A 26,564-nucleotide genomic window follows, 5' to 3' on the forward strand; every position below is an offset into this window, starting at 1 on the left:
ACCACAATCACCATTCTACCAATACTATAAGTAAATTGTGACCATTAGTAAATTAATAGAGAATTGGAACTAAAATTAATTTATTATTTTTTTAATTCAGTACTTAATATGTTTACCAAATAGCTTTTCAGCTTAAAAAATTCAGTTTTCCGTACTTAATTTTTCAGCATTCAGTTTCGGTTTTTAATTTTATCAAATAGGTCCTAAGTTTGGAATTTATTAAGCTCCATTTGTTTGGGCGTAAAATATTTATCGGTAAAATGTTTTACCTATTTTTCAGTGTTTGATTATATAAAAAATGAGAAAAATATTTTACATGTAAAATATTAACTGCAATTTTAACTGCTCAGTTTCCTCGATCGTCAGTCCTGACCCACATTCAATTCTAATATTCTTATATCTCTCCACCGTTTAAGCCCACCTCTAGATCTCTCTACATTATTTTGTTAATTTCTGAAAATATTTTAAAGTACTAACCAAACACCGAAAAATAAAATTTGAAGTTTGTTTTCTGTAAAAACATTTTACATGGAAAATATTTTACATTATACAACACTTTTATATCGAAACAAATGGAGCCTTCGGTATTTTTTATTTTTCATAATTTTTTAATTTTTAGATGAAATTTTAGGGGTTAATCGTTCGTCTCGACAAGACGAATCAGAAAATTATAAAAAATATGGACCGATATTGAAAAAATTCAAATAAGACGGCACTTAAGCTTTAAAAGATAACTGTTTGATATTTTTTTCGTCTTTAGTGAACTTCTTTTTTCTTTTGGTCATAATTTTGTACTTTTTAGACTCCTCTCGTCGAGATGGATGATTAATCCAAAAAAAAATCACGCGAATCTGAAAAAAATTCAAAAATAATGAACAAAACACACAAAATAAAGAAATAAGTTGAATTTAGAAGAACTCATTCTTAAATGTTAATTCTTCACAAAAATAATACTAAATATTTATTCTTCTAATACTTTAAATCCAACCAAACCAAATCAAAGCAAGCGAAAATAGTGTCATTTACCTGGGGGGATGCTGCCGCCCTAAGGGGGCAGCAGAGTGCTGCTGTCTCGGGTTTCGGGCCCACTCCGGTCTCGCTCAGATAATCGGAAACGTTCACTTTGTAGAGTTCGTCGAGTAGAATAACTATGCAAAAAATTAGCTTAATTGGATATCATTAAGTGTCTGATCGGAGCCCATATAACTCTCAGTCCATGGGTTACAGTAGATTTGATCCAGTGTTTCGGATCCATTCTTTTTAAGATAAAAAGGTACCGATCAGGTACTTAATGATATCCAATTAAGCTGATTTTTTGCATAGTTATTCTATTCGACGAGCTCTACAAAATGAACGTTTCCAATCATCGGAGCGAGACCGGAGTGAACCCGAAAACCCGGGACAGCAGCCCCCGCCTCTCATTTACCTAAGAGAGAGGGGATAACCACCATGAATTTTCTCTTACAGTAGACCAAATTCATGGCAAACACTTCTCTCCTAATTTTTTTTTCGCTTTCCACACAAGAGGAATAGGAAGGTAGGTCATTTTGTGTATTGTGCACACTGCGCGCGACTTAGGGCTGTTCGTGGTTCGGTTTTGGACAGATCAGTTCAATTCCTAGGCAGATTTACATCCGCCAAATTATAATTTTCTCTATCCGCAACCGTTCGTGAGTGTTTCACGGTTCAGTCGGTTTGGTTTGCGGTTTAGGCGGTTCAGCTTGGTCGATTTTGGGCGGGATTGAAATAGCCTAAACACTTCAAAAAAATTTAAAAAGCTTCCAAAACTTTGCATATATAAAAATGTTAAATTACTCAAGTAACATTTCTTAAAATAAAGCATGTTCATATCTGCTCTAAAACGCTCATTGAAACCCAAAAATCAGATAGCAAAACACACACATTCAAACTTACCTCATCCATTATCCGTCTATGAGCGTTGTTTGGTCAAATTGGTTCGGGTAGATTTAAGCGCATGCAATTTATTTTTTATAAATACCAAAAATTTAAAAAATAATATCACAATAAAACATCATACCACTCCTTATTGCCCCAAGACTAGCAATAATTTATCGTATTTGACATAATGTTGAAATTTCTATGTCAATAACAAGCAGCATGGTACATGGAGTACTGTTGAACTTACTAATACAGTACTATTTTGGTGGGGCCAATAATTTATTGTAAAGGGCTTAACTCTTTCTCACATTTTTAAAATTTCTACTTTTGGCGGATTAGGCGGGTCCGATCTGCTAACGGCGGATTGTTGTTTTTTCATCCACTTTCATCCGTCACATACCTTGATTTGGTTCACGGACGGATCGATTTGGGCGGATTTCTTCGGTTTCAACGGTTCGGTTGATCTGTTGGGGCAGCCCTAGTGCGCGTCAATATGAGTGCGTTTGCGATAGCTGTAGATATAAATTTTAGATTCTAGCTTCAGATTTTGTAACATATTTTAGATTCTATTAGAAACAGATAAACATGTTTACAATAACTGTGAAATTATAATTAAGTTACAGCAAAAACTAGTACTGTTTAAGTCTAAAAGCTAAAAATAAACTTTTATATAACATAAACCTAAAATTTTATCCGAAAAACTTCATAAGCTACCCAACCCCAGCTTTAGAATTTTTAAAATTTTATTCCTTTTTTAGGTTTTCAAATTTGTAGAATCTGAGAAAATATTATCAAGAATTTTTGGTAAACACTCTAGATTTTAAAAAACTAGAATCTCAATATGAGCAAAATTAATTTTTTGTAAACACCCACTATATCGCCTTCAAGTCAATGTATCGTTTTTTTGGCTTAATTTTGTTATCCAATCTCTCATGTCTTGTTTATGTCTCTCATGTCTTGTCTATGTCTCATCGATTTTGGACATGATTTGCCAAAAAAAACTAGCGTCAATGTTATCTAAAACTGCAAACATCAAAAGGAAAAAATCTTATCGATTGGGAGTCGATTGATATATTCTCCAAACACATTTACGTTAAAAAAAGAGAACCCATTTCTTAGAGACGAATTGTTTAAAAAACACAGCAACAATAGCGCGTCAACCTGAAATTTGGCATGGCTAACGTGTCCTACAACGTCTAACAGTTCGAAGTACATCCAAGAAGACCTCATAAATAGGGCGTGTAGTTGTTAGACTTATCCTAAATCGCTATCTAAGCCATCCAAACTTGAGTAATATATTCTAGATGCTACTCTACATATTGCCAATTGGTTTTGGGTTGGAACCATTCAAAAAATCTAATATGGTATCAGAGCTAGGTCTTGGGTGGCCTCACCTCTCGTGGAAAAGTCTTTGTCATCTCTGTCGCCCGAGTCAGTCGGTCAGCTCCTGGTTTGTCACCTCCACGTGCATCCAGGCTGCACGTGAGGGGGATTGTTAGACTTATCACACATCGCTCATCTAAGCCACCTAAGTTTGGTTAATAAATTCTAGAGGCTACTCCACCTATTGCCAATTGATTTTAGGTTGGAACCCTCCAAAAAATCTAACAGTAGTACCATTCATTTCTTTCTCTATTTCTTTATTCCAAAGGAAATCCTCGTTCAAACCCATCCTTCCTCTAATCCTTCATTTCTTCCTTTATTTCTTTATTCTTGAGGAAATCCTCATTCCAATCCATCCTCTATTTCCTCTTCTATTTTTTAGGATAAAATTTGATACTCCTGATATAGAGTATGGGAAAAAAAATAGAAGATCCTCTAAAACTACTTTTTGAATATAAAATGCAAAAAGTATTAGATTTGCATTGAGATTGAATAATGATTGGAGGAAAAGTGAGAAAGTTTTTTGAACTAGAGACGAATATAGAGATATAGAGGTTTGTGATTGGAGTTTATATGTAAAGTAAACTTCTCTATATTCATTTTTGATTGAAAATTATTAATTCAATCCTCTCAAATGGAGCAATAGAGGATGTTGGGTTGGAGAGCATCACTACATCTCGAGAATGAATGTAACATATAAATTGAGGGAAGATTTTGTAATTTATCTCATTTTGTCTTCACTTTTTGTACTTTTTGGAAGAATTTTGGAGAGACCCATTGTCTTTTTTAGAGATTTGGTCACCAAATTTACTTTTAGGTCTCCAAATATGAAGACCACACTTTCATTTTGGAGACCAAATCTCTAAAAAGGACAATAGATCCCATCAAGATTCTCCAAAAAAAATACAAAAAGTAAAAAAAGAAGGGATAAATTATGAAATCTTCTCTCAATATGTCACCTCTATTCTCTATTTCGAACAAATAAAGATGCGCCGGAGATGACTCTTAACTTGAGACCTCTTGACTGTAGTTGCTACCCAAAATTCATTTTGAGTTATCCAAGGGCCTCTTTACTTTACCAGGTTCATCCTTTTATAATTTTCATTAGCTACAAGTAGCTAGAGAATGACTCTCTCTCTCTCTCTCTCTCTCTCTCTCTCTCTCTCTCTCTCACATTTTTTATTTACATTTTGGCCCAAAAAATAATTATTTAGTTGGATAGAGAGCAAGAATAGAGAATAAAGATGGAATACATAAATGAAAAAGTAAATAGGCAAAATAAAAATTGTAATTTTTTGGGGTACTTTTTACTAGGTAAAATAAAGAAAAGGGTTGGAGGTTCGTTTTGGATTTTGAGATAGTTTTTCGGAGTAATGAGTGAAGAGAGAGAGATAGAGAAATAGATGTAAAAATTTATTAAGGGTCGTGCGCAAAGAAAAAAAGTTTGGGTCTACAGAACCGAAACGAACATAGTGTACTTGTGTTCTTTTCAACATCTAGAAACTCTTTAGATAGTGAAACTAAGGTTCTGTTTGGAACTTAAGGAAAAGAAAGGAAAATTAAAAAAAAATCCCTTCTATTGTTTGGTTGGAAGAGAAAGAGAGAAGAAAATAAAAATTTCAAATTTAGTGAATAGTAAATTTTTCCTCTCATTTTCTTTTCTTTTTCTTAAGTTCCAAACATAGCCTAAAAGTACATGGTGATTTTTAAAAAAAATTTAATGTTGTAATATATAATAATTTTTATAATTTTAAAATTTGTATCAAATAATATTTAAGTAAGATCTATCAAATCAGACATAAATTGCATATAAAACCTCTAGGGATTAGCCAAGTGGTCTTGGCTTAGGGACTCAAGGGTTTATTCTCTTTCAAGGTCTCATGTTCAATTCTCTTTACCATCATTTTTTGGGGCCACATCATCCTATGCGTAAACATGTGAAAAACTGTATGAATTAGTCTGCAATGCGTGTAAGCTGCCTCAGAACACCCTACATTACCAAAATATATATATATATATATATATATATATATATTCGATATGAACATTCTTTTTGGGCGGAAGGAATATAAAAAATGGCAATATCAATTCTTTCGATTTTTTTGCCCCTACTAAAATCAAATGAATTGATCAGCTCTTACCAATATTTATTTGAGTTGATTTTGTAATAAATTCATTAACACATTTAAACAAACTAAACGGCTCGGAGCATTTGTGTGAGACCTCAAAATGAATCGCACACAATTTGGTGTACATTTGGTGTACCCAAGTTTGTTTATAGTGTATTCGACGTTGCACCCGCAAATATACTTTTAGAGCGGTTGCAGGGATAGTATTGTGTAACCAAATTCATGAGGGTACTCCGGACAATCTCATCAAGACAAATAATTAATCATAAAAATTTCAACAAAATTACACAAAAAATTGAAATACCAGAATAATCAGAGCAAAAATTTAGGAAGAAGAAAAGGGATGTATTGGTTCAAAAAAAACTTATTTACGGAGGGTTCCGTAGATAAGTTTTTACGGAGCCAATCGCGGACTTTTGGATGGTCCGGATTAAAAACAAATTATTATCGCTCTGAAATATCTATTACCCGTCAAAATTTAAAAACTTATCTCAACTATTGATTGTCAAAACAAACAAATGAGATTGGACGGCTCTGTAAATAATCTATTTACAGCAACTCTGTGAATAAGTTGCTCATTGAATAAGATTCTCTCGTTGGTTCATCGTATGTTTGCTGGAAACCTATCATACTTTTGAGGGGTAGTATTGATGGTTGAGTGGGGGACAATAATGTCCACTGAAAAGGTCTGTACAGGTGCACTGAGAGCATCTCCAATGCACCCTCCATTCCTCTATTTCTCCATTTGAGAGGATCATTTTTGGAGGAAATACCATTCCAACCCATCCTCTATTTTCTCCTCCATTTGAGAGGATCAAGTTTGGTACTCCAAATATGGAGGATGGAGAAAAAAATGGAGGATGTCCTCCATTTCACTATTCACCCTCGCTAAATCCCATTTTGTTCATTAAATTAGTTTTGATACAGTAATCCTTTATAAAATTGGTACCAATCAAAAGATACGTACAATATCTTCAAAATAAGACCCATATTAAGTATTTTTTTAATGAAGTTAGAAAAATGAAAATTTGAGTTTTGAAGGGAAAGTGGGGAAGTTTGAGATTTGGGATGAGTTTTTAAAGAAATAGAAGTAAAAATAGAGTATTGGGTTGGAGTTAGATTTCCTCCAAAATCACTTTTGCAATAAAAATATATTATTTTGATACTCTCAAATGAAGAAATGAAAGCAAAAATGAAGTATTGGATTGGAGATGCTCTGAGAATGTCTGTACAGTCAGTGCATAAATGCAAGCGAGATTTGTAACGCCCCGGCTTTTCGGGAGCAAAATAAAATACTTCCTCCGTCCCAAAATATTTGGTATTTTTCGATATTCGCGCCGTTCTTTAAACTCTTATATCTCCCAATTTATGATATTTTTTATAATTTTGAAAACTTTGTATTATAGATGTAATCGAGAACTATCAAACAAGATCCATATTGCATACTGTTGGAGATTCATATTGGAAGATACAAACGATTGAAAACTGACACAAATATCGAAAAAGTCCAAATAATATGGGACGGAAGGAGTACTTTCTTACGAAATTTTTTCTATATAAATATAATTTTTCAAAATAAAGGTTTAATTATTACAATCTCGATCTTTGTCCCTAGTATTCCTCTTGTGTCCGACTGCTCCTCCATTGAATCATGCACCCTCTGGCAAATTGATCGCCGAAGCAATCGATTTACTAGGATACAGACGTATCCGTGAGTGATAAATCACTCAGTAGAATAATCCAACCCAACTACCCCTCTTACCTTACAGTTAGCAAGTAACAGGATAATAAAGATACGAAAAGTAGAACAGAGATTCACAAACATCAGTTTATTACTATTCATTATTCTAATGTGAAATCTAAGATCCCTCCGCGAGATCTTTCCTCCCCAACCGCTAGTCATGCTCGGTCCCATGAGATCACTTCCCTTTGTTGTCGCAGATACCCCTAAGTTATGTACCGAGTGTGCATCCCAATAACTACAACAAGGGGAAAGCTTATCATGCCTGAATCATGCCTAGGGTTCGCTTATCTTATGTACCACATCACAATCACCACTGGACACCCGCCAGTATCAATTCATCACTGGACACCCGCCAGTTTTAATTCTCATCGCAAATCTCATCACAATCTCAAAATCTGCCTACAGGCAATCTAAAAATAAAAACTTTCCAGTTTATCCATTATCTAGCATCGTCTAGATGAACTCTATTTCGCATACCACCCCATGTCTCTAGGGTCCAATCGAGCATTCAAATCAAGAGTTTGAGTAATATACAAATAATTACAACGATAATTGAAATAAACAATAAGCTAGAGAATCACGTAACTTTTTATGAATGGACCGTTGTCCTTAATCTTGTATGGCCAATAAGTTAATTATTACAAGAAATCTTTATTTAATAAACATTATTATTATTTACCTATAAAATATTAGCTAAAACAATACAATCATAATAAATATATATATATATATATATATATATATATATATATTTTATACCAACTATGGGGCCGAACATTACAGTTAATCACCTCCGGGTATTGATTATATAATATATAAAACCCGTATTATTAACATTCAGGACCTAAGTACAAACTTAATAACTTCAGTGGTCAATTTTAACAACTTATACATGCATAAGGGCCAAACTTAACACACATATCAAACTAAAAGGGCTAAAGGGTAATTTTCAACCAAATTTTCAAATCCCACTACGTGGGTTTACAGAATACAATCAGCAAAACAGAGGAAGATGGCCGGTTCCGGCCACACAACGTCGGGGTCGATTTCTTTCATTCCAGAACATAAAATTCGTACGTAATCACTCAATATACTTAAGAGAAGGTAGGAGAGGGATTATAATACCTTTAATCTAGACAAAACGATTCGGTGGAGTTCGGTGGGTTTTCGTTTGACGACGAAAGATCGGTATTCTAACAGTAACTTTGGACTGGAATAACTTGACCAGCCGTTTTGGACGATTCTTGTGTTTAACGCGAAAATCTTGAAACGCTCTACAACTTTTGTGAAGAAGTCGAAGCCCGAAAACCATTCGAACTAGGAGAAAAGTGGGAGTTTTCATAAGTCTTGTTTCCTGTCTGGAAACAGAAATCCGAAAATTTCACTGAACTTTGGACAGCGATAACTCTTTCAATCCTTGACTGTTTTGGGTGATTCTTGGGTCGAAATTGAAGCTCTCGACGCCCTCTACAACTTTCGTGAAGAAACTTAGGCCTAAAAATGACAGAAACTAGGAGGAAACAGGCTGTAAATAGAGGGACTTGATATGGACGAAAAACGAAAGGGTGTGATCCCTCTTTTCTTGTTTTTTTTTGTTTTTGCAGTGGACTAGGAGTGTTGTATTGCGAGAGGGGAGAGAGGTATTTATAGAGGTGGGGTGGGGTGGAGTGGGGTTCAAGGAGGAAGGGGATAAGGTCGAATTTAATGATTTGGAAAAGATAAAAAGTTTAGCCTAAAAAATAGAAATAGGGGGATGGTTTCCTTGGGGAGAAAGGAAAAGAATTATTGGATAGAGAGAGAGAGAGAGACGGCTGGAGAGGGAGAGAGACGAGATATTTTTTTTGATAAAGGGGTGATGGAAAAATACTATGGTACATGTGGCACACCACACTCATATAAGGAAATTTTGATAATTCAATTTAAACTAATATAGAGTATAATCTATAATTATCTAACTAACTTTATAAGGAAATAATTTTTTTGTATAAGATTATAATTTAACTTATTTAAATTTTTGGATCATCATAACATACGGGTAAAAAATATATATATATTGACAGATACTAGTTAGTTTAAAAATACAAAATATAAATTTTTATTCAAAAAAAAAAATTAGTGGAAAAATTAGAGTCATTACAAGATTTTGCATGGAATCTAGAGTTTTTTCTTTCCTAAACGGGTGCAAAGATGCGGTGGTTAGACGGAACCGTTTAAATATTCAGAAAGATTTAGGGAGCTCAAATTGTTTTTAGATGAAGCAACAATGATATGACCAAATTTTTTGAAGAGTGCAAGCCGTTCGTTTGACTACTTTAACTTGGGAGTAGAGCCTCCATGGAGTCATGGAGACGGCTTTGAATGGTGTTTTCCACAGCAAGAGCTCAACTGCCTCACACCACACTCCAAAAAGTATCGATAAACATGACGTTTGCACATGAAAAACTCGACCTCTGCTTCTGTCCAAAGAAGTAGAGATAAATAACTGAAAAAGGGCTCTTGATTAAAAAATTTCGATACAACTGGTCTTGTTTTGTATTGTATATAGACAATGTAAAAGCTACTCTATCGACACAAATGTGCAATTAATTAATACGAGAGCACCAGCCGTTGTTCGGTTGTTGCTGGGTTGGAGGCTCAACGTTCCTTTCCTCTTTTGATGGGAGTTGTTGGTGGCTACTGGCTAGTTGGTTTGGTGGCTCATTAATACTATTCATTTCCTCTCTTTTTGACTTTACATTCTCATAATGTACTGGCACTACTTTAATACCCTCCCTCAAACTGGAATGCGGGTAACACCATAGACCAAGTTTGGGTCCTCAAATCGCGAAACCCAGATTTCGAAAGCGGCTTGGTAAAAATATATGCTAGTTGGCTTTTGGATGGGACAAACCGTGTAAGGAGAGAACCAAGAGCGACCTTTTCCCGAACAAAGTGATAGTCTAGTTCGATATATTTTGTGCGAACATGAAAGACAGGATTTATAGACATGTGCAAAGCACTGATATTATCACAGAACAAAGTAGGTGGCGGAAACATGGGAACCCCAAGATCACGCATCAAATAAGAGAGCCACATCAACTCAGCTGCGGTGGAGGCCATGGCACGATATTTTGCTTCCGTGCTAGAACGAGTGATGGTGGATTGTTTTTTTGCACTCCAAGAGATGCAATTGGATCCAAGAAATGTACAAAAGCCGGTAGTTGAGCGGCGGGTGATTGGACAACCGGCCCAATCGGCGTCGAAAAAGGCATAGAGATTAAGAGAACTTTGACTTACATTACGGAGACCAAAATCCAATGTCCTTTTCACATAGCAAAGGATACACTTGATATATAGCTTGAAAATGAGCAATTGTAGGTTTGTGCGCATATGCTGACATATGGTGTTAACAGAGTACGAGATGTCCGGATGTGTCATCACTCATCGTCAAATATTGGAGAGCCCCCGCCACACTTCTATAATGAGTAGGATCATGATATAAAGTCTCATCAGATAAACATGATGCTTTGGATGACATAGGTGTAGTAGATGGGGTACAAGCATCCATGGGCCATGGCAACACATTGAAGCAATTCTTGGGCATATTTTGTTTGACAAAGGAAAAGACTACTAGAGAAAGACCGAACTTCAACACCCAAAAAGTAGTGAAGAGGGCCTAAGTCTTTCATTGCAAACTTCTAACTAAGAATACCGATAAGAGAATCAACCAAGTTGAGATCATCGCATGTGAGAATGAAGTCATCTACATAGAGTAGTAAGATAAGAAAACCGTGGGTAGATTTGCAGGTAAATAAAGAGGGATCAGCCATGCTACATATGAAACTCAAGCTAAGTAAAAAGGAGCTAAATTTGTCAAACCAAGCCCTAGGGGCTTGTTTAAGGCCATATAAAGCTCAATTTAGGCGACAGACATGAGTGGGCTTAGTATCATCAACAAAACCTGGTGGTGGTTCCATAAAAACAGATTCTTGAAGATCTCCATGCAAAAAGGCATTTTTAATATGAAGCTGTTTGATAACCCATTTGTGAACAGTAGCAAGCGTAAGAACCAGTCTAATACTAGCAAGTTTAATGACAGGACTGAATGTTTCAACGAAATCCACGCCCTCTTCTTGAGCATATCCGGCCCTTAGCAACAAGACGAGCCTTTAATCGTTCTAAACTACCATCGGACCGAAGCTTCCGACAATATTCATAACAGTGGTACGAGAGGCACCAATCCCAAGTATGATTAGCTTCCAAAGCTTTAAGTTCGTCAACCATAGCCGAATACCAACCGGAGTGTTTTAAGGCAGAGCGAAACCACTTTGGTTCACTAGGAATGGAAGTAGTCGTGAGGAGCACATATTTTGGATTGGGTTTGAAAATACCAGTTTTAGAGCGAGTGATCATGGGATGAGGATTGGAGCCTACTTCAGTAGAATTAGGTGCATGTTGTGAATTTGCGTTTGCAAGAGTGGCGTGTTCAAAAGGAACAACACCCGAGCTGAAGTCCATGGTTGGAGGAGAGAGATGTTCTTGAACAGGAGTTAGATCCTCTAAAAGACCAGTGGTCGTGGAACTATTCTCTCTGGGTAGTGTTGCCTCAAGATCATGAGCTACAGGTTGAGGAACATATTCAGCTACTGTCGGTGCTTCTGGTGGTGCACTAGGAAGTGGATAAGCGCATGAAGAGGAAGTATCAGTAGGTTCAGAAGTCTCTCCCCAATCATTGAAAGTAGCCACTTCACCATCAGATTGAGTAACAAATAAATCTGCAGGTCTCTTGAATGGAAATAAATTTTCATGAAAAACATGGCGAGATGTGAAAACACGACCTGTTGGAAGATAGAGACATTGATAACCTTTATATTTTTCACTGTATCCCAAGAAAACACACGGCAAAGACCGTGGTTCAAGCTTTTCCAGTGCATATTGACGAAGGCATGGAAAAGCTCGTGTAATCCGGATATCGGTGATAAAGCGAACTAAAAGGACCCATAATATGATCCTGTACCAGCAGTTCTCAGAGGTTTTGGGTTCGAGTGCAAGTAAAACCGATAGCACCAATCATAAAAGGAAAATTACCGGTGATGATACTATTAAGAGGGAAAATCAAACCCATCGCTCAAATTCACTCATTATTTTACAACACTTTCGCAACATCTATCGTCAGCTATGACTAACACACTTAATTCTGTTCGGGTCATCAACGGAGAGTAATTGCAAGTAAATAGAAACTTCAACATTGATTACACATGAACAAGCCTTTAAAGCCAATATTGTTAAACTAGTCGGTTGAGAGGAATTCTTTCACCCTGCCGCGCACCTCTGTCTGCAGGAGAGATCCTCTGCGGCATTGTCATTCCCCCAGAAACAATGATCTCTGTTGTGGTATACAAAAATAATGTGAGAAATGGCAGAAGCTCAAGTTTAGAAAAAGTTGGAACAAAAATAGCTCAGATTTCAGAATGCTGAAAATGGATTTTGAAACTCCATTCTGTACAGTTCAAGTCGCACAACCCAGGTTTTTCTGATCATGCTGTTAACTTTAAGCATGATTCCTGATATACCAAGCAAATTAAAGTTCTGCAACATGAAATTAAAACTAAATATAGAGAGAGAGGCAAAATACCACACGTTTCAATTTTAGGCTAACACCGACTAAATATATGGAGAGGCAAAATACCGCATGTTTGAATTTTAGGTTAACACCAACCAAACCATAGGCTTACTGTCAAGTTTCGTGAAAAGTGTAAAAAAGTCCTCTCATCTCTGAAATCTGAAGGAATGCTGGGAAAAGGTTGAGTTCTAACCAAGCAACATGAAATCTCGGCTCTTTGAAGTCATAAGTCTCACTTTTGTTGCAAGTAAACATACAAGATGCATGTCTTACCCAAAGGATGCATAAATACGTAAATATGCACAAATTCTTGCAATGATAATTAAGGGTGGGAGTGGAATGAGGGATTCAAACAATGCATGCTGCATGCAATCAAGGATGTCATGCACCAGTCACTTTTTATAACTGATAAGTTTCCCACAAGGCCACAATTCACGATTTCAGCAAACATCAAAACACAGATAATATACCTATGCCTTCGCGAATAGATAGGTTTGGTCTGATGACATCCTTGGAGTTGACCAATAGTATATCGCCAATGTATAAGTGATTTGTTGGGACAAAAACACTGCATAACTCTTCATCTCCATCATCTGTCTGCATTCCAAAACAGAAGGAAACCAAACAGAATAAATCTGGTGAAAATATTACGGACTCGATGTATCATGTGCAAACGATGTTGAAAACTAGCCAAGGAGGTCACTTGGAATAGAACTCACGCGTTCATCTTCAGCTGCAAGTTACAACTGCTTAAATTACAGAGCTCAATAAAAATCGTTCAGAAATTTAACAAAATGGTTCATCGCTGGATGTGGGAAATGTCAGAACTTATTGCAGACTCATCGTAGTAAATCCTTATCCAATTGGATGCACTGAATAGTATGTAATTTTTCCAATCACCATAGGATTGCATCAAGGGTCAGCCCTGAGCCCGTACCTCTTTGCCTTAGTTATGGATGAATTGACTAGACAATTTCAAGAAGATATTCCATAGAGTATGATGTTTGCAGATAACATTGTCCTCGTAGATGAAACCGCTAAAAGTGTTAATATAAAACTAGAAATTTGAAGGGAAGCATTAGAGTCAAAGGGTTTTCGGATAAGTAGGAGTAAAACTGAGAATATGGTGTGCAAGTTTAGTAGTACCAGTAGTGCGCATAAAGAAAGAGTGATGATCCAAGACCAAGAGATACCAAAGAGTAATCATTTTACGTATTTAGGCTCAATTATTAGAGATGGAGAGATTGATGATGATGTGACCCATAGGATCCAAATGGGGTGGCTCAAGTAGAGAAGCGCTACTGGTGTACTATATGACAAAAGGGTACCCACAAAATTGAAAGGAAAATTCTATGGAACTGCCATAAGACCAGCGATGCTTTATGGGATAGAATGTTGGCCTATTAAGAAAAAACATGTGAACAAGATGAGTGTAGCGGAAATGAGAATGTTGAGGTGGATGCGTGGTAAGACTAGACCAGACAGGATTAGAAATGAAACAGTTCGTGAGATAGTAGGTGTAGCACCTATAGAGGAGAAGTTGTGGGAAAATAGGCTAAGGTGGTTTGGGCATGTCTACCGTAGACCAGAAGATGCAGTAGTTAAGAGAGCGGATATGATAGCTCTAGGTAGCAATGCTACAGGGAGGAGTACACCTAAATTAACATTAGATGTTGTGCGCAAAGATATGAGTATAATGGGTTTGTGTGAACAAGTGGCCCTTGAGGCCTTGACAGAGCTCAATGGAGGAAACGGATTCATGTAGCCAACCCCAAGTGATTGGGATGCAAGACTCGGTTTGGTTTGGTTTGAATAGTATGTAATTCAATGAATATCTCAAATTTCGAAGGTGTAACCTTCTCAATCTCCACCCCTTCCCCAATGTGGCTGCTCCATAAATAGCCCCGAGAACCTAACTGAAATGAAAATGTCAAGAATCAAGATGATACAGACACCAGAAATTTTTTACATTTCAGCTCCATCAGAGACCTGAAGACCGAAGCCAACAGTTCTCAAGAACCTAAAGCTGTCATCCCACCCACCCCCTACCTAAACCTAAAAAGGCAAACTGGAAAGAACAAAAAGAGAAGAGTTTACATGGTAAATGGAAACGTTCAGTTCCTATACACATCTCATGACTTAGTAAAACAAATATCTGAAGATTTAGTACATTGGTTGCCGTGCTCCAATTTCTCTACCAGAGTTAATGCCTCTAAATTCTCAAGTAATGTTACAAATAGTTCAACAATCAATATCGTTCACATGAGTTACAATTTGTTCATGGACAATGGACATATTAGCAAAATGTATTGCCTTTAACTGGGAGATGAAAGGGGATCGAATTACTTTTCGCCCAACAGACTTGCGCCATGCTTGTTCCAAATTTTGTGGGGATAGAATTCCCAGTGACCCAAAGGGAACGATTATTTGGGTCCATCACTGTTGTCAATTTCAGTTCCATTTTTGTCAAAATGCTTAAGGTCCAATTAAACTCTGTGGAACCTTGATATCCTAGATTTCGTTTATTTGGCTATCGCACCAGGAAATTAAGGCGGCAGGATAGCGTAACCTGTTGAATAATTATGAATAGCTCATGGAACTGTAATTCAACTTGTCTCCTGATAGGTAACTTTCTGAAAAACTATTTGTGCTGACCGTAGAATCATAAAACTTAAATTTAGCAAATACAAGACAAAAGACAGAAATTGTTGAAAGAGACCATTGTAGAAGGGCAAAAGACAGAACTGTGTAAGGATATTCACACACACACACACACACATAAATATATATATATATATATATATATATATATATATATATATATATATAGAGAGAGAGAGAGAGAGAGAGAGAGAGAGAGAGAGAGAGAGAGTGTTTGTGCCCATTAATGCTCCTTTATGGCTTGGACAATTGGAGCCTCGTAGTTGTATATAGTCTTCTCTAGGCAGCTAGGGCTACATTATCATCCCAAATTCAGTTGCTTTAAGTATGCTCCACAAGTTCTCTTGGTGCCCAAAAGAAAACTGATTACAGATGTATTCTGAAGAAGGAGATGCTCCATAATTACCAAAAACTACCTGAAGGGTGACAGATGATGTGATAAAACCAAATGCGTATTCACCAACACGTGGATGACGAATAATTGCCACCTCCTTGAATGCAGTTGTATTTTGGTCTGCAAAAGAGTATATGTATGGTTCCACAATCATACTGACACTTTAGATGATCTAAAAATCACAAACCAATTAGCATTTACCAAAAACAGAAACGATAGTGAGTAAACTTTGATCAATTTCAACTACGATTGTTCAAAGTGAAGGAACAGTGCAATAATGCGTAGAGATTTGCGAGTCAAAGGGTGCATACCCACCTAACCCCACATGAGAGAGAGAGAGAGAGAGAGAGAGAGAGAGATTAAAAAACATTCAATTGTACATGCAACTGAAAAAAATTATAAGTAATAAGAAAATGACATTACACAGGTATATAACCTATAAGGCCACATCTGATTTGTGGTATGAGAAACAATCTTAGCAAGGGTCTTCATCTAAACTAGGTACAGAGTGGGGACAAGATAAAAGAATACTCAACACTTAATATTAATTAAGGGTGGTTCTATTTGCAACCCATTATTTTCTCCATACAACCCATTTCTACGTACAACCCAATCCTATGATTGTACTTTTAACAAATTACTCCATGCAACCGCCAAAAAAACCTGAAACTTCCCAACATACCCTTCCCAAAACTTGCGAGCTAATATCTTTCCGATCGTCTCAACCCAATGTTCTAAATGGCACTCGGCACTAGTCGGGCAGCCGATGAGTGATTCGGCGTTTTTTTCCAAAATATATATTTTAAAATATTTTTAAGGCAATCAAGCTCCACCAAAAAAAAGCTCCACCAAGCCCCGCCAAGACGGCCGCCTAGCTCCACCAAATCTCCCTTAGCCACCTAGCCGCCAAGCTCCACCAAATCTCCCTATCTGCCGAATGAGCCGCCGAGGAGGAAATCATGGCGCCGAACTACTGCCGAGCACCAAGGCGCCGCCTAGGCGGCCATTTAGAACACTGTCTCAACCCATCTCGAACAGGCAAGGGATCTTAAATCCAGAGTCCTTCGACTTCAAAGACAACTTCGAGTTCTACATTTGGAACCTTAAATTGGATATCCAATTCCGAAAACTGCTGCCAAAATCTCGGAAGTTAAAGGTCGAAATAATCCAAATAATGCGGAAGTTGAGTTCCGAAACTTGTTTGGATGTTAAGTTCCGAAAGTATAGGGCTGAAATTGGGAGTTAACTTCTGAGTTATTGGGTGTTTCTCGGAAATTAATTTCTGAAATTTCTGTTGGGCTTGCTGCAGTCTCATTGATCTCTGTATGCTAACTCACCACCGGCGATACCTTCCGTTTTCCTGGTGTAAGAGACCTCACTCCCCTTTCAAAGAGGTATTGTTTTGTAATCTGAATATTGGGTAGATTATAATTGGAATTAAAGGGGAACGAATTCTGTTGAGGAGTAAATCGGATGAACCGCTCATTTTTCTTCAATTGACTGGAGTGAAGTGCTCTGCAATTTTTGTTCCATTCTCTCCCACATTTGATTTCAGATTCGTGGTAGATGAGAACCCATTTTGCTCTGGCTCTGTTTTCCGATTCAAGTTCCGATCACCATCACGCTTATGCCCCCATGGAGGAGGAAGATGGAGATGACCACGGAGGAAGATGAGACGACGGGTTTTGTTTAAAAGGTGTAGGGATAAATTAGTCTTTACACATTAGGGTATTTTTGTCTTAAACTTGCCTAGTTTTTAATGGGTTGTATGGAGAAAATTGTGGGTTGCAAATAGAACCAACCTTAATTAAAATTGCAAACTGAGTAGTTTCTGTCATTTTATGGACTTCAGCGTGATTATAGGCCATGCATGATACCATCACATATGCTTAAGTAAGCAATGGAATTAGGGGCATAATCAGGCACATTTGTTAAGAAGCTTCCTTCTGTTTAATATAAATTCTTCATGCAACATTTCTCCCCAGCTGACCCACCAATAATCTGCCACCGAATATTACCCTTTCTACTGTTGGCGGCTTCTCGCAATGTGCCACCTCTAAAAACTATCCCCACAGTGCCCATACTCAGAGCAAGGTGCATTTGCGTATATTTATGCAATCACATTGGTTCTAGCTCCAATTTTGCATTCGTTGTCTGAAATTTCGATCAAGGAAGATTCTCACCAACCTCATCCCAGAAATGAAAGACTTTGTTTGAAAAAGAAATTGGTCTCCTTTCTGTTTTTGTATTATTTCCATCTCCATCCTGTTTTGTTTTGTTTTCCACCCCCATCAAGAAATTTTTACGACTCCCAGATTTCCAAAATGTAGTACCAGACAATCACAGTGAATCTGTCTGTATTGGGGGGGTTTGCTGTGGGAACGAATTTTAGATTATATCTTTAGCTTATAGATTTTAGATTCTTGTAGAAGCAGACAAACTTGTTTACTCTAGCTCTGAAATAATGGCTAAGTTGCAGTAAAAGCCAACAGTGTTTGATGCAAAAGGCTGAAAATCAGCTTCCACAATACTTTGGAATCTAAAATTTGATTCGAAATACACCCCAAAACCTAGCTTCTCTAGAATCAGATTTTACACCCTTCTTCAGCTTTTAATCACTAGAATCCCGAAATCTATTGATACAAGTTTTTTACAAACACAACAATAGAATTTTGAAAGCTAAAATCCCAAAATCTTCTTCTAGAATTATTTTGTAAACATGATCCTTGTATCTGCACAATAACTAATTAAAAGTGGTCCTACGAGGGCAATAGGCAGAGCCCCGCTAGACTTCTATAGCACACTTGATGGAAAATAAGTAGCATCAATTTCTATCAACTTAAGCTCATAGACTTGTGGCTTGTTAGAATGTTATCAGAGCCTCTTGAATTGATTTTTTGGAATTTTTCTGTTTATGCATTACGTTCCACACATATTCTCCAGAATTGGATCTCTCCACAATGGGATCTTAATGATTGTCGACAACTCCATCCATATTCATATTTTACCATGCAGCAGGAATCACATAGATATTTGCTAGATTCACCATACTTTGCAGAAATTTCACCAGAATGCCCTCGAAGTTTGGACCCATATTTTCAGGGGAAAACAAGTTATCCATTGAAAACGCCTAACATGCATGCAGCTATGGATTTCCAGATTTTTCAAGAACGTGATACTTAAGCAGACACCAAGGAAAGGTGATACAAGTTGTTCTTACCTGGAGAAATTGCGGCACTAATTTGTTTGGAAGCAGAATATATATGCCTAACAAAGGGCATTCGTTTTATAATCCATTCTCCAATCCAGAAAACGGTTCCTCCAATCCACGATGAGACGAAAACACCAACAAAGAAGACAAAGAGTAAAGATGTGACAAATCCAAGTCCTGCATCATAAAATATCTATTAAGAAACATTACCATGAACATAAAAGGAGCCCAAGATCGATAGATATGAAATTGACCGTAACAAATAATGAAAGAACTCAATTACAAGCACAAGAACCAGAAACTGGAAATTTTTTACTGTAGCAAGACCTGGTAATCTCCTGAAGGATTAAAGCCCAATATAAGTAAGCTAAAAAGGGAACAAAGCATGCACAAAACTGTCAAAAGCTGTCCAAGCATTTCCCCTGTAATAACTAACACCCTTTGCTAAATATTCAAGCAAAACGAAAGAACAATGTTAGTGAAGATAGCAGTTGTTGAAAGATCCTTAGTTCCTTTCTGTAACCCAGTGAGCACTTAAGTAATAGAACTTCCGGCTTTAACTGAACTAATTCAAAACTTAATAGCGTTTTCACAATGTCGGCCTATCTAAGAACTGCAGCAAACTTGGTGAATGGTGACTCCATTTGCTAGCCTTTTTGCCTCAGATTATCATCAATTCAGTGTAGTTAAGCAAGAGTGTAACCCACGCAGAATTGATGGGTAACGCCTTCAGCAAGGGAGAAGAATGAAATAAAGGTTCACAACATTCCAGAGTGATCTTTTGAAAAGTAGTTGTAAGCTCCAAATAGCCGCGCTCCCCCTTTGGCACTTCCATGACAAAATACACTACCAAGAAAAGATTATCCCTAACTAAATCCGTCATGCTGAAAAACAAAACTCTAATAAGGCGAAGGATTAGATAATTATAATCCTGCTCCCCTTTTTGTCATGGAATCACAAAGGATGAGCAGGGTTTGTACTTTGAAGTTTGAACATTGAACTTTGCATTATGGGTACATGGAATGTAGTGTGATGGATTATGTTTCTAACAAAAATATTTATAAAAAAAGAAGAAGCCAAAGGCGGGTGGTGGGTTGCCGCCCGACTAGCGCCAAGCGCCTATTAGAACACTCTTGATGTGGATTTTTGTAAAGTCAGTTGACCGAACAATCGATCTGCAATCCATCGACAGGTCCTATTCTGTTTGGTTCATGCGAATTTTTCGAAAGTCGGTCTATCGACTATTGCTGAAAAACAGGTTCTATAAATACTCGTGTTCAGTCCGTTTTATACGGTTTTCTGAGGAGAAACCTTGAAGAGGTTCTATGGGTTGAATCTTGGAGTGTGAATAAGATCATAGGATCGTTGAGTATCAAATACAACTCCGAGAGGTTAACACAAACTTAGATTCAACTACTTGAGTCAACTTTCAGTGGATTTCTGAAAGTATTTCGGAAGGCTTGAGGATTTGTATATCAGCAATCAAACACTAGGTGTTTGATTCCTTCCCATGGTTTTTGCCCATTTAGGGTTTTTCCACGTATATCTTATGTTCTGCATTGTTCTTCGATACTTGCTTATTGATTGATTGGGTAGCAAAATAGGAATTTCAATAGTTAGCAGCAAGTGGCTTTGAACAATGTGATCTAGAAAAGCCACAGTACAGGGCTACAAAAGCAGCAGAATTCATAAAATGCCGAGTAAAGAAACTAGAGCTTTTGTTTATTCAAGAGTAACACTGTAACACATATGATCTCCTTCGCTTGCAACAGCTGCGTATCTCATTGCCATTTACAAAGATGAAACAGTAATTTTAGCTTGTTTCTCTTATTTAATCCCCCCCCCCCCCCCCCCCCCCCGTGTCCCTTTTAGTGTCTCCTACAAAAAGCCGTGCAATTTGCAATTTTAACTTCCTTATGTTTTCACCTTTATAATTTTATATCATTTTTTGCACATTCCTCACTCATATAGGCATTTCTCTTGCCAAAAAGCAGGGGAAAGTTAAACCCTTTGTAATGCATGTCCAACTCCAATGCTGCACAGCAAATGAAAAGTAACAGATTTACCATCACTACAAATCACTACAGGGAGCATGCAACAAATAGATCTAATGATGAATTTGGAGCTTACCGAATATGTCAATTCCTAGCTGCTCATATAATGGACTGAAGAAGCCATCAACAAACTCAACAAACCACCAGGTCACGAAAAATGTAACTGCAACAGGGAAGAGAACGATACTGCAATTCAATATTGAACACATTGTCAGGCTTTGAAGATTGACCGAAGCCAGTAAAACTTCAAGTGATCACTGGCAATAGTGAAGTTAATTACCATCCGGTCATGAATTTCTTTGAAACCCAACTTTGAAGGACATAACAGCAAGCCTGAATAATGGAAGGAAGAAAAAAACAAGACCGAGAATGTTGACATCAACCGATAAAAAGTAAAATGAACAGCATTTCATGGATAATTAAAATTAAACTTTGCAACAACAAATACACTTGAGAAATTGACCCTACTGCTAGCAAGAATAGGATAAGGCCTACACATATGAGCGTAGAATGTTTTTCATTGACAGCTGAATGTTACGTATTGCTCACAAGAGCAAGCACATGTTTATTTGTGTGCCTCTGTGCCTTGAGCACAACAGTTTAATTGCCCCACTCTCTTAACTACATCTAGGTCTAACTGAGCCTTGAGCAAGAAACTATAGACAACCTAAAAGATTGTACAAAGGATCTCAACCCAATCTCAACTTAAAAACTATCTTAGCATAAAAGATGTTGGTTCATAGAATGTGAGCGCTTTGATAACAACTTTTTAACTTCTATACTTAACTTATCAGAAGAAAAAAAAAAGACAACAACTTCTATACTTTACAATCTAGAATTCGAGCCAACTCCGTTTTATTCTATTGGTGTGCTTTATCTAGAGATTTTGTTAGATTTATGCCAACACTTGAATGATCTAGGCTTATCACCATTCCAAAGGCATTATGAGGTTCTTCTTGGGTTGGGCCTCTACATAGAGGCAGATTTATGAAGAGACGAGTGGGGGCACATGCCCCCACTGCTGCAACATTCCGGATTTTTTTTTTTAAATTCTGACTTTTAACTTTAAAAAAAAAATTGCTCCTACCTTTTTGTCCTCTTTCCAATTTCCAAGACTCACCCACCCACTGACCCACGTCTGTTTCTCTCTCTTCCCAAAACCGACTGAAATCGCCAGCAAGAGCAGAGAACCAGAGAGCCTATCGTTAACGTCGAAGCTCGTCGGACCAGCTGCAACGCCGATCGCCGGAGATTGTCGGACAGTTGGGTATTTTTCTTTCTTCGTTTTGTCTCTCCTCCCTTTACTAGAAAAACTAGGGTTGTTTCTCCTTCCTTTTCTGTGAATCTATGTTCGTATACTGTAAATCTATGTTCGTATGAATTGTATTTTGATTGCTTGACTGCTTCGTGGCCTTGTGGGGAAGAAAACAAGGGGAACTGGGGAGGTGAATCTGACAAATGATAATATACATATACCTATAGAATAATAGAGAACAAGGGGAATAAAATAAGTCTACACTACCTAGTAAACAAAATAATCAGTAACGCCCACTACCATCAAAATGATCCCCTCTGCCGATGAAACATATGCATTGACAATGAAACTATCATGCAAAGCTTTCGAATTAGGCCACTTGATTGTCTTATAACCTTTGTTCTAAAACCTTCTAGCACCGAACGGACGGGATTCCTTCTGGTCTACATCATTCCAGGTAAGAAGAGGTCAAAGGGATAGGTTAGAAGGTATACCTTTGTGTCTTCGTTCCTTGAGCTATAGGGAGGGGACTCAGAGACCTAACTTTTGTTTGACTACAATAGTTTTTGTTAGTATTTGTGGACAGGTTATTAACTCTTATGTGGGTTGGTGAATATGTTGGTTTTTACTAGTATTTTTAGCGAAGAAAGGTTGTACATATTGTCGTATCATTTTGTTTCAGATTTTCTTTAAAGGTGGCGTTTCTGTAGTGCCCCAAAAGGTCTTCATTCCTGGCTACACCACTGCCTCTACATGTACTCGCTTCTAACCATCATATCAAAACAACGGGTGTAGAATTCTTACAGACAAACAGTGACTAAATACACCCAGTTTAATCCCCACTAATGAGGGTATGAGAGAGGTCGATTTGGTAAGACCAAAACCGTAGGCATCGTTATAGCACAAAGTGGCTCCTATAACCTCAAGGTTAGCATGCCGAGTTTTACCTACTGAACCAGTGGCCTCTTGGTACTAGACAACAGTGACATACTGACATTGCACTTTTTTGTCAAAACGGCAATTACGCGTAGACCACAAAATTCGAAATGTACCAGGAATGCCATTAAACATACCATGTAGAAATTCAAATTTTGAAAACCTACTTTCTCCTTCTGTTTTGTATAGCTTAGATGCTCCTTATTATGCAGCGGGCCACTGGCCAACCAAAAAAGTCATCTTGCCGCTAATTCCAAATACAGTCACTTTCAGCACCATTTAAGCCATCGACATAGCAAAGGTTATCGGTAGTTTTATGTATGATGTCTGGAAAACAAAAATTTTAGCAAAAAAAGTTACGCATTCTTTATTCATCATTTTGCAAGTTTGATATCACTATATATCATTTTCTCAATCATCGCCCAAGTGGTTACTATGCTAGAGTCACAGGGCACATTTGCTTGCCCGAGGAAAAAGGTGGGTTGGATTGGTCATTCGTGGGCTTGTTTATCCTACTTTTGGTTATGCAGTTTCACCATGGGAATGGGATACTGTGGCGGGTAGGACACCATATATTCCATGACAGTGCTCAGTGGGATAGGAGATAAAATCTATGCTAATATACAGAGGTAGAAGCAAGTTGATGTGACCCTCAAATTGAAGATGTGAAGATTTTCACCTAATCCAATATTGCCCTCACAAAAATCACTAATGTCAATCTTAATAACCTATCATGGGCAGTTATGTCTTGCCCAAATATGTAGTTTTCCCCCGACCCCACATTTTCAACTTCTTCAGGAGTTCTAACTCCCACCAAAAACAATTTCGGGGTCACAGATTATCAAATCCTGGAGTGATTCTCGCAAACACTGCGCCTCTCCAACTCCTTTGTGTATTTCAGTTGTTGCCCCTTCATTCTAAGCAGTAGCCCCACTTGCGGTTGGAAAGAGTAAGAACACGAACAAGACCATTCAGTGCGTAATTGTCCACTGATTGCCAACGAAGGATTTCGAGAACTCATCAATGTGCATTACAACATAATAAAGTGAAGCTACCTGTGCATACAAGTTTTTTACAAACTACTATGGGCTTTCTTTGATCATGTTGCATCCTTTTCCCACTTTACTTTGTTGTTATATTATGCTTTGTTAAGTACATAACGAAACATAATAGCATGTAAAGAATGATGTTATTTTTAGGCATATTATTAAATCTGACTTGCACACGCATCTCATGCTCCCATCCTCGAGTTGTACAGAAAGTACCAAGTGCTGAATAATGATACTAATTTGATATCAGCAAAACCTAATACGGGATAGGGTACATTATCCTTCAACATATTCCTTGTCTCTCGGGTAACCAATCCCAAGCCTCTACCAATGACAGTCCCAATCCCTTATCATGACCTTAATTAACCCTTTGAGGTTCTTGGGGAAAGATGTGAGAAGAAATCATAACAGAATACCCAGACAAACAAAACCATCCCCGAGCCTCTCTTGCAATGATAGTCCCAATCCCTTATCTTAATTAACACTTCGTGGTTCGTGAGAAAAAAAAATGTCCGAAAATAAAACAGAATACCCAAAACTATTTTTCTCTTTTCCTGTTCTTTTTGATAACTCAAGTGTCTTCGCCGGCTTATACGTAGCTTACACGCACCTGGGAGCCCAATCCCACCGCCCATTTGTGGGGAGCCCAATTAACGCCAGAGGCCCAGAGCAAAGCCATTTCTCTTTTGCTATTCTTAACGAAACAACAGGTCCAACTTAGAAGAATTACTCAATTACACAAGTCGCACGACAGTAATCACATTCAAGTGCTCGCATGTCTCAGCCAATAAATATACAAAGTTCCTAGTACAAAGCCTGGATCCGTGAGTAATAATATTATCAACAAATGAAAAATTACGAATAAAATGAAATCAGATTTTTTTGGAGGAAATATGGGCAAGTAAAAAAATAACGAAAATCTGACCTTGCGAGTGGAAGAATTGGGCGAGTTTGGGGGAGACTTGACCGGATCTTCTGCATCGGCCACGCTCTGACTCAACGGAACTGACGTGGATTCCTTCTCTTCCGCCATTTTTGGAGACTAAAATCCAAAACCCAGATCTTGACACCAAATCTAAAACCCAAAACAGTCTCACACTTGACTGCAAATCTATAGGGTTTTTAATTTTTGAATGGTTTCTGTGGAGAGATGCTGCGATTGGCAAGATGGGTCTATCCACAAATGATACAAACTTGAAACCCAAGTAAAATGGTAGACTATTTTTCTTTTTCTGTTCGATAAGCAACTCAAGGAAAATGTTGGTGCGCTAAAAACCAATATGAAGTTCGACCCTTCGGAGTGAGTTGCTTCTACAGTTGTAAGTAGATCTAAAGATTTGTTTTTGTATCGCGTAAAACGTGGTTAAAGTTGACCCCCTTCCGGGTTACTAACACACACCTCTGTCACGAGGGAAAAAAATTTGGGGAAAAAAACATTTTGACCTCTGGTTGTGCGTATGCCCATGTGCAGTTTCCCTCTTTCGCATGTGATTATCAGAACATAATCGTAGACATTGCTTCACTAATTAAAGGGTTTTTTTTTTTTTTGACTTTTTCTTATTTTGTTCATATTCAATTTCTTTTGCGTTTCTTAGTTTTACGCCTAACTTAACTTTCGTGAATTATTGATTCGTCTCGTCGAGAGAAATTGAAAAAGTTAAAAAAAATTATTTTTAACCAAATATTCAAGAAAATGACCCGAAAATCGGGTTTTTGTACTTTTTGGATTTTATCTTTGATATTTTCAAAAATATTTGAGTAAAAGTCATAATTTTTTATTTTTTCTGATTCAACTTGACGACACGAATCAATAATCCAAAAAATTTAGGCGCAAAACTAATAAACTCCGAAAAAAATTGAATAAAGACAACAACAAAAAATCCCCAAAAACTTAGCAGAACAAGGTAATTGTTGAATGCACACGAAACTTTATACATGCATTCACATTTATTTATTTGGGGGTTCCGCACACGCTAGAGGTGCAATATGTGCCGGTCCTAATGTGTATGTGAATGTATTTTTGTGTAAATATTTGTAATTGTGGTCGTAGAAGAATTGCATGCACAATTAAATATAATGTGACCTAACGTGCCCTATTTCTTCTTCTTTTTTGGTTAAAATAGGAGAATTCATTCGAAACGAATCATAACAAAGCCTGTGGTACTTTAGTCTTTACAGCATCATCAAGTAATTGTTTCAAAATGAAAAACTATTTAGCTAGCATATCCACACACTGGTGTTTGGGAG

The 26,564-nt window shown here is 37.3% G+C and overlaps 1 protein-coding gene and 1 long non-coding RNA gene across 2 annotated transcripts; both read right to left on the reverse strand.

The window, feature by feature from the left end:
* Positions 1 to 12,207: 12,207 nt before the first annotated feature.
* Positions 12,208 to 25,810, reverse strand: LOC131303238 (protein LIKE COV 2-like). Its single transcript, XM_058330017.1, has 7 exons — positions 25,243 to 25,810; positions 21,358 to 21,410; positions 21,154 to 21,263; positions 19,033 to 19,200; positions 15,835 to 15,932; positions 13,228 to 13,354; positions 12,208 to 12,520 (listed from the first exon to the last, which is right to left on the reverse strand). The coding sequence occupies exons 1-7, from the start codon at positions 25,348 to 25,350 to the stop codon at positions 12,420 to 12,422; spliced, it is 765 nt and encodes a 254-aa protein (XP_058186000.1). The 5' UTR covers positions 25,351 to 25,810; the 3' UTR covers positions 12,208 to 12,419.
* Positions 16,158 to 16,642, reverse strand: LOC131303239 (uncharacterized). The gene is made up of 2 exons (XR_009191925.1): positions 16,344 to 16,642; positions 16,158 to 16,304 (listed from the first exon to the last, which is right to left on the reverse strand). It is a non-coding gene; the product is annotated as an uncharacterized LOC131303239 (long non-coding RNA).
* Positions 25,811 to 26,564: the final 754 nt, after the last annotated feature.

Source organism: Rhododendron vialii, chromosome 10a (genome assembly GCF_030253575.1).
Source record: "Rhododendron vialii isolate Sample 1 chromosome 10a, ASM3025357v1".
Taxonomy (NCBI): Eukaryota; Viridiplantae; Streptophyta; class Magnoliopsida; order Ericales; family Ericaceae; genus Rhododendron; species Rhododendron vialii.

Coding starts and splice junctions, on each gene's coding strand:
- LOC131303238 (XM_058330017.1), bottom strand. CDS start 25,350: ATGGCGGAAGAGAAGGAATCCACGTCAGTTCCGTTGAGTCAGAGCGTG. Junction 13,355..15,834: donor CATCATCTGTCACCCTTCAG/GTAGTTTTTGGT, acceptor TTTGGAATGCAG/ACAGATGATGGAGATGAAGA. Junction 12,521..13,227: donor ATCTATTCGCGAAGGCATAG/GTATATTATCTG, acceptor ATACCACAACAG/AGATCATTGTTTCTGGGGGA.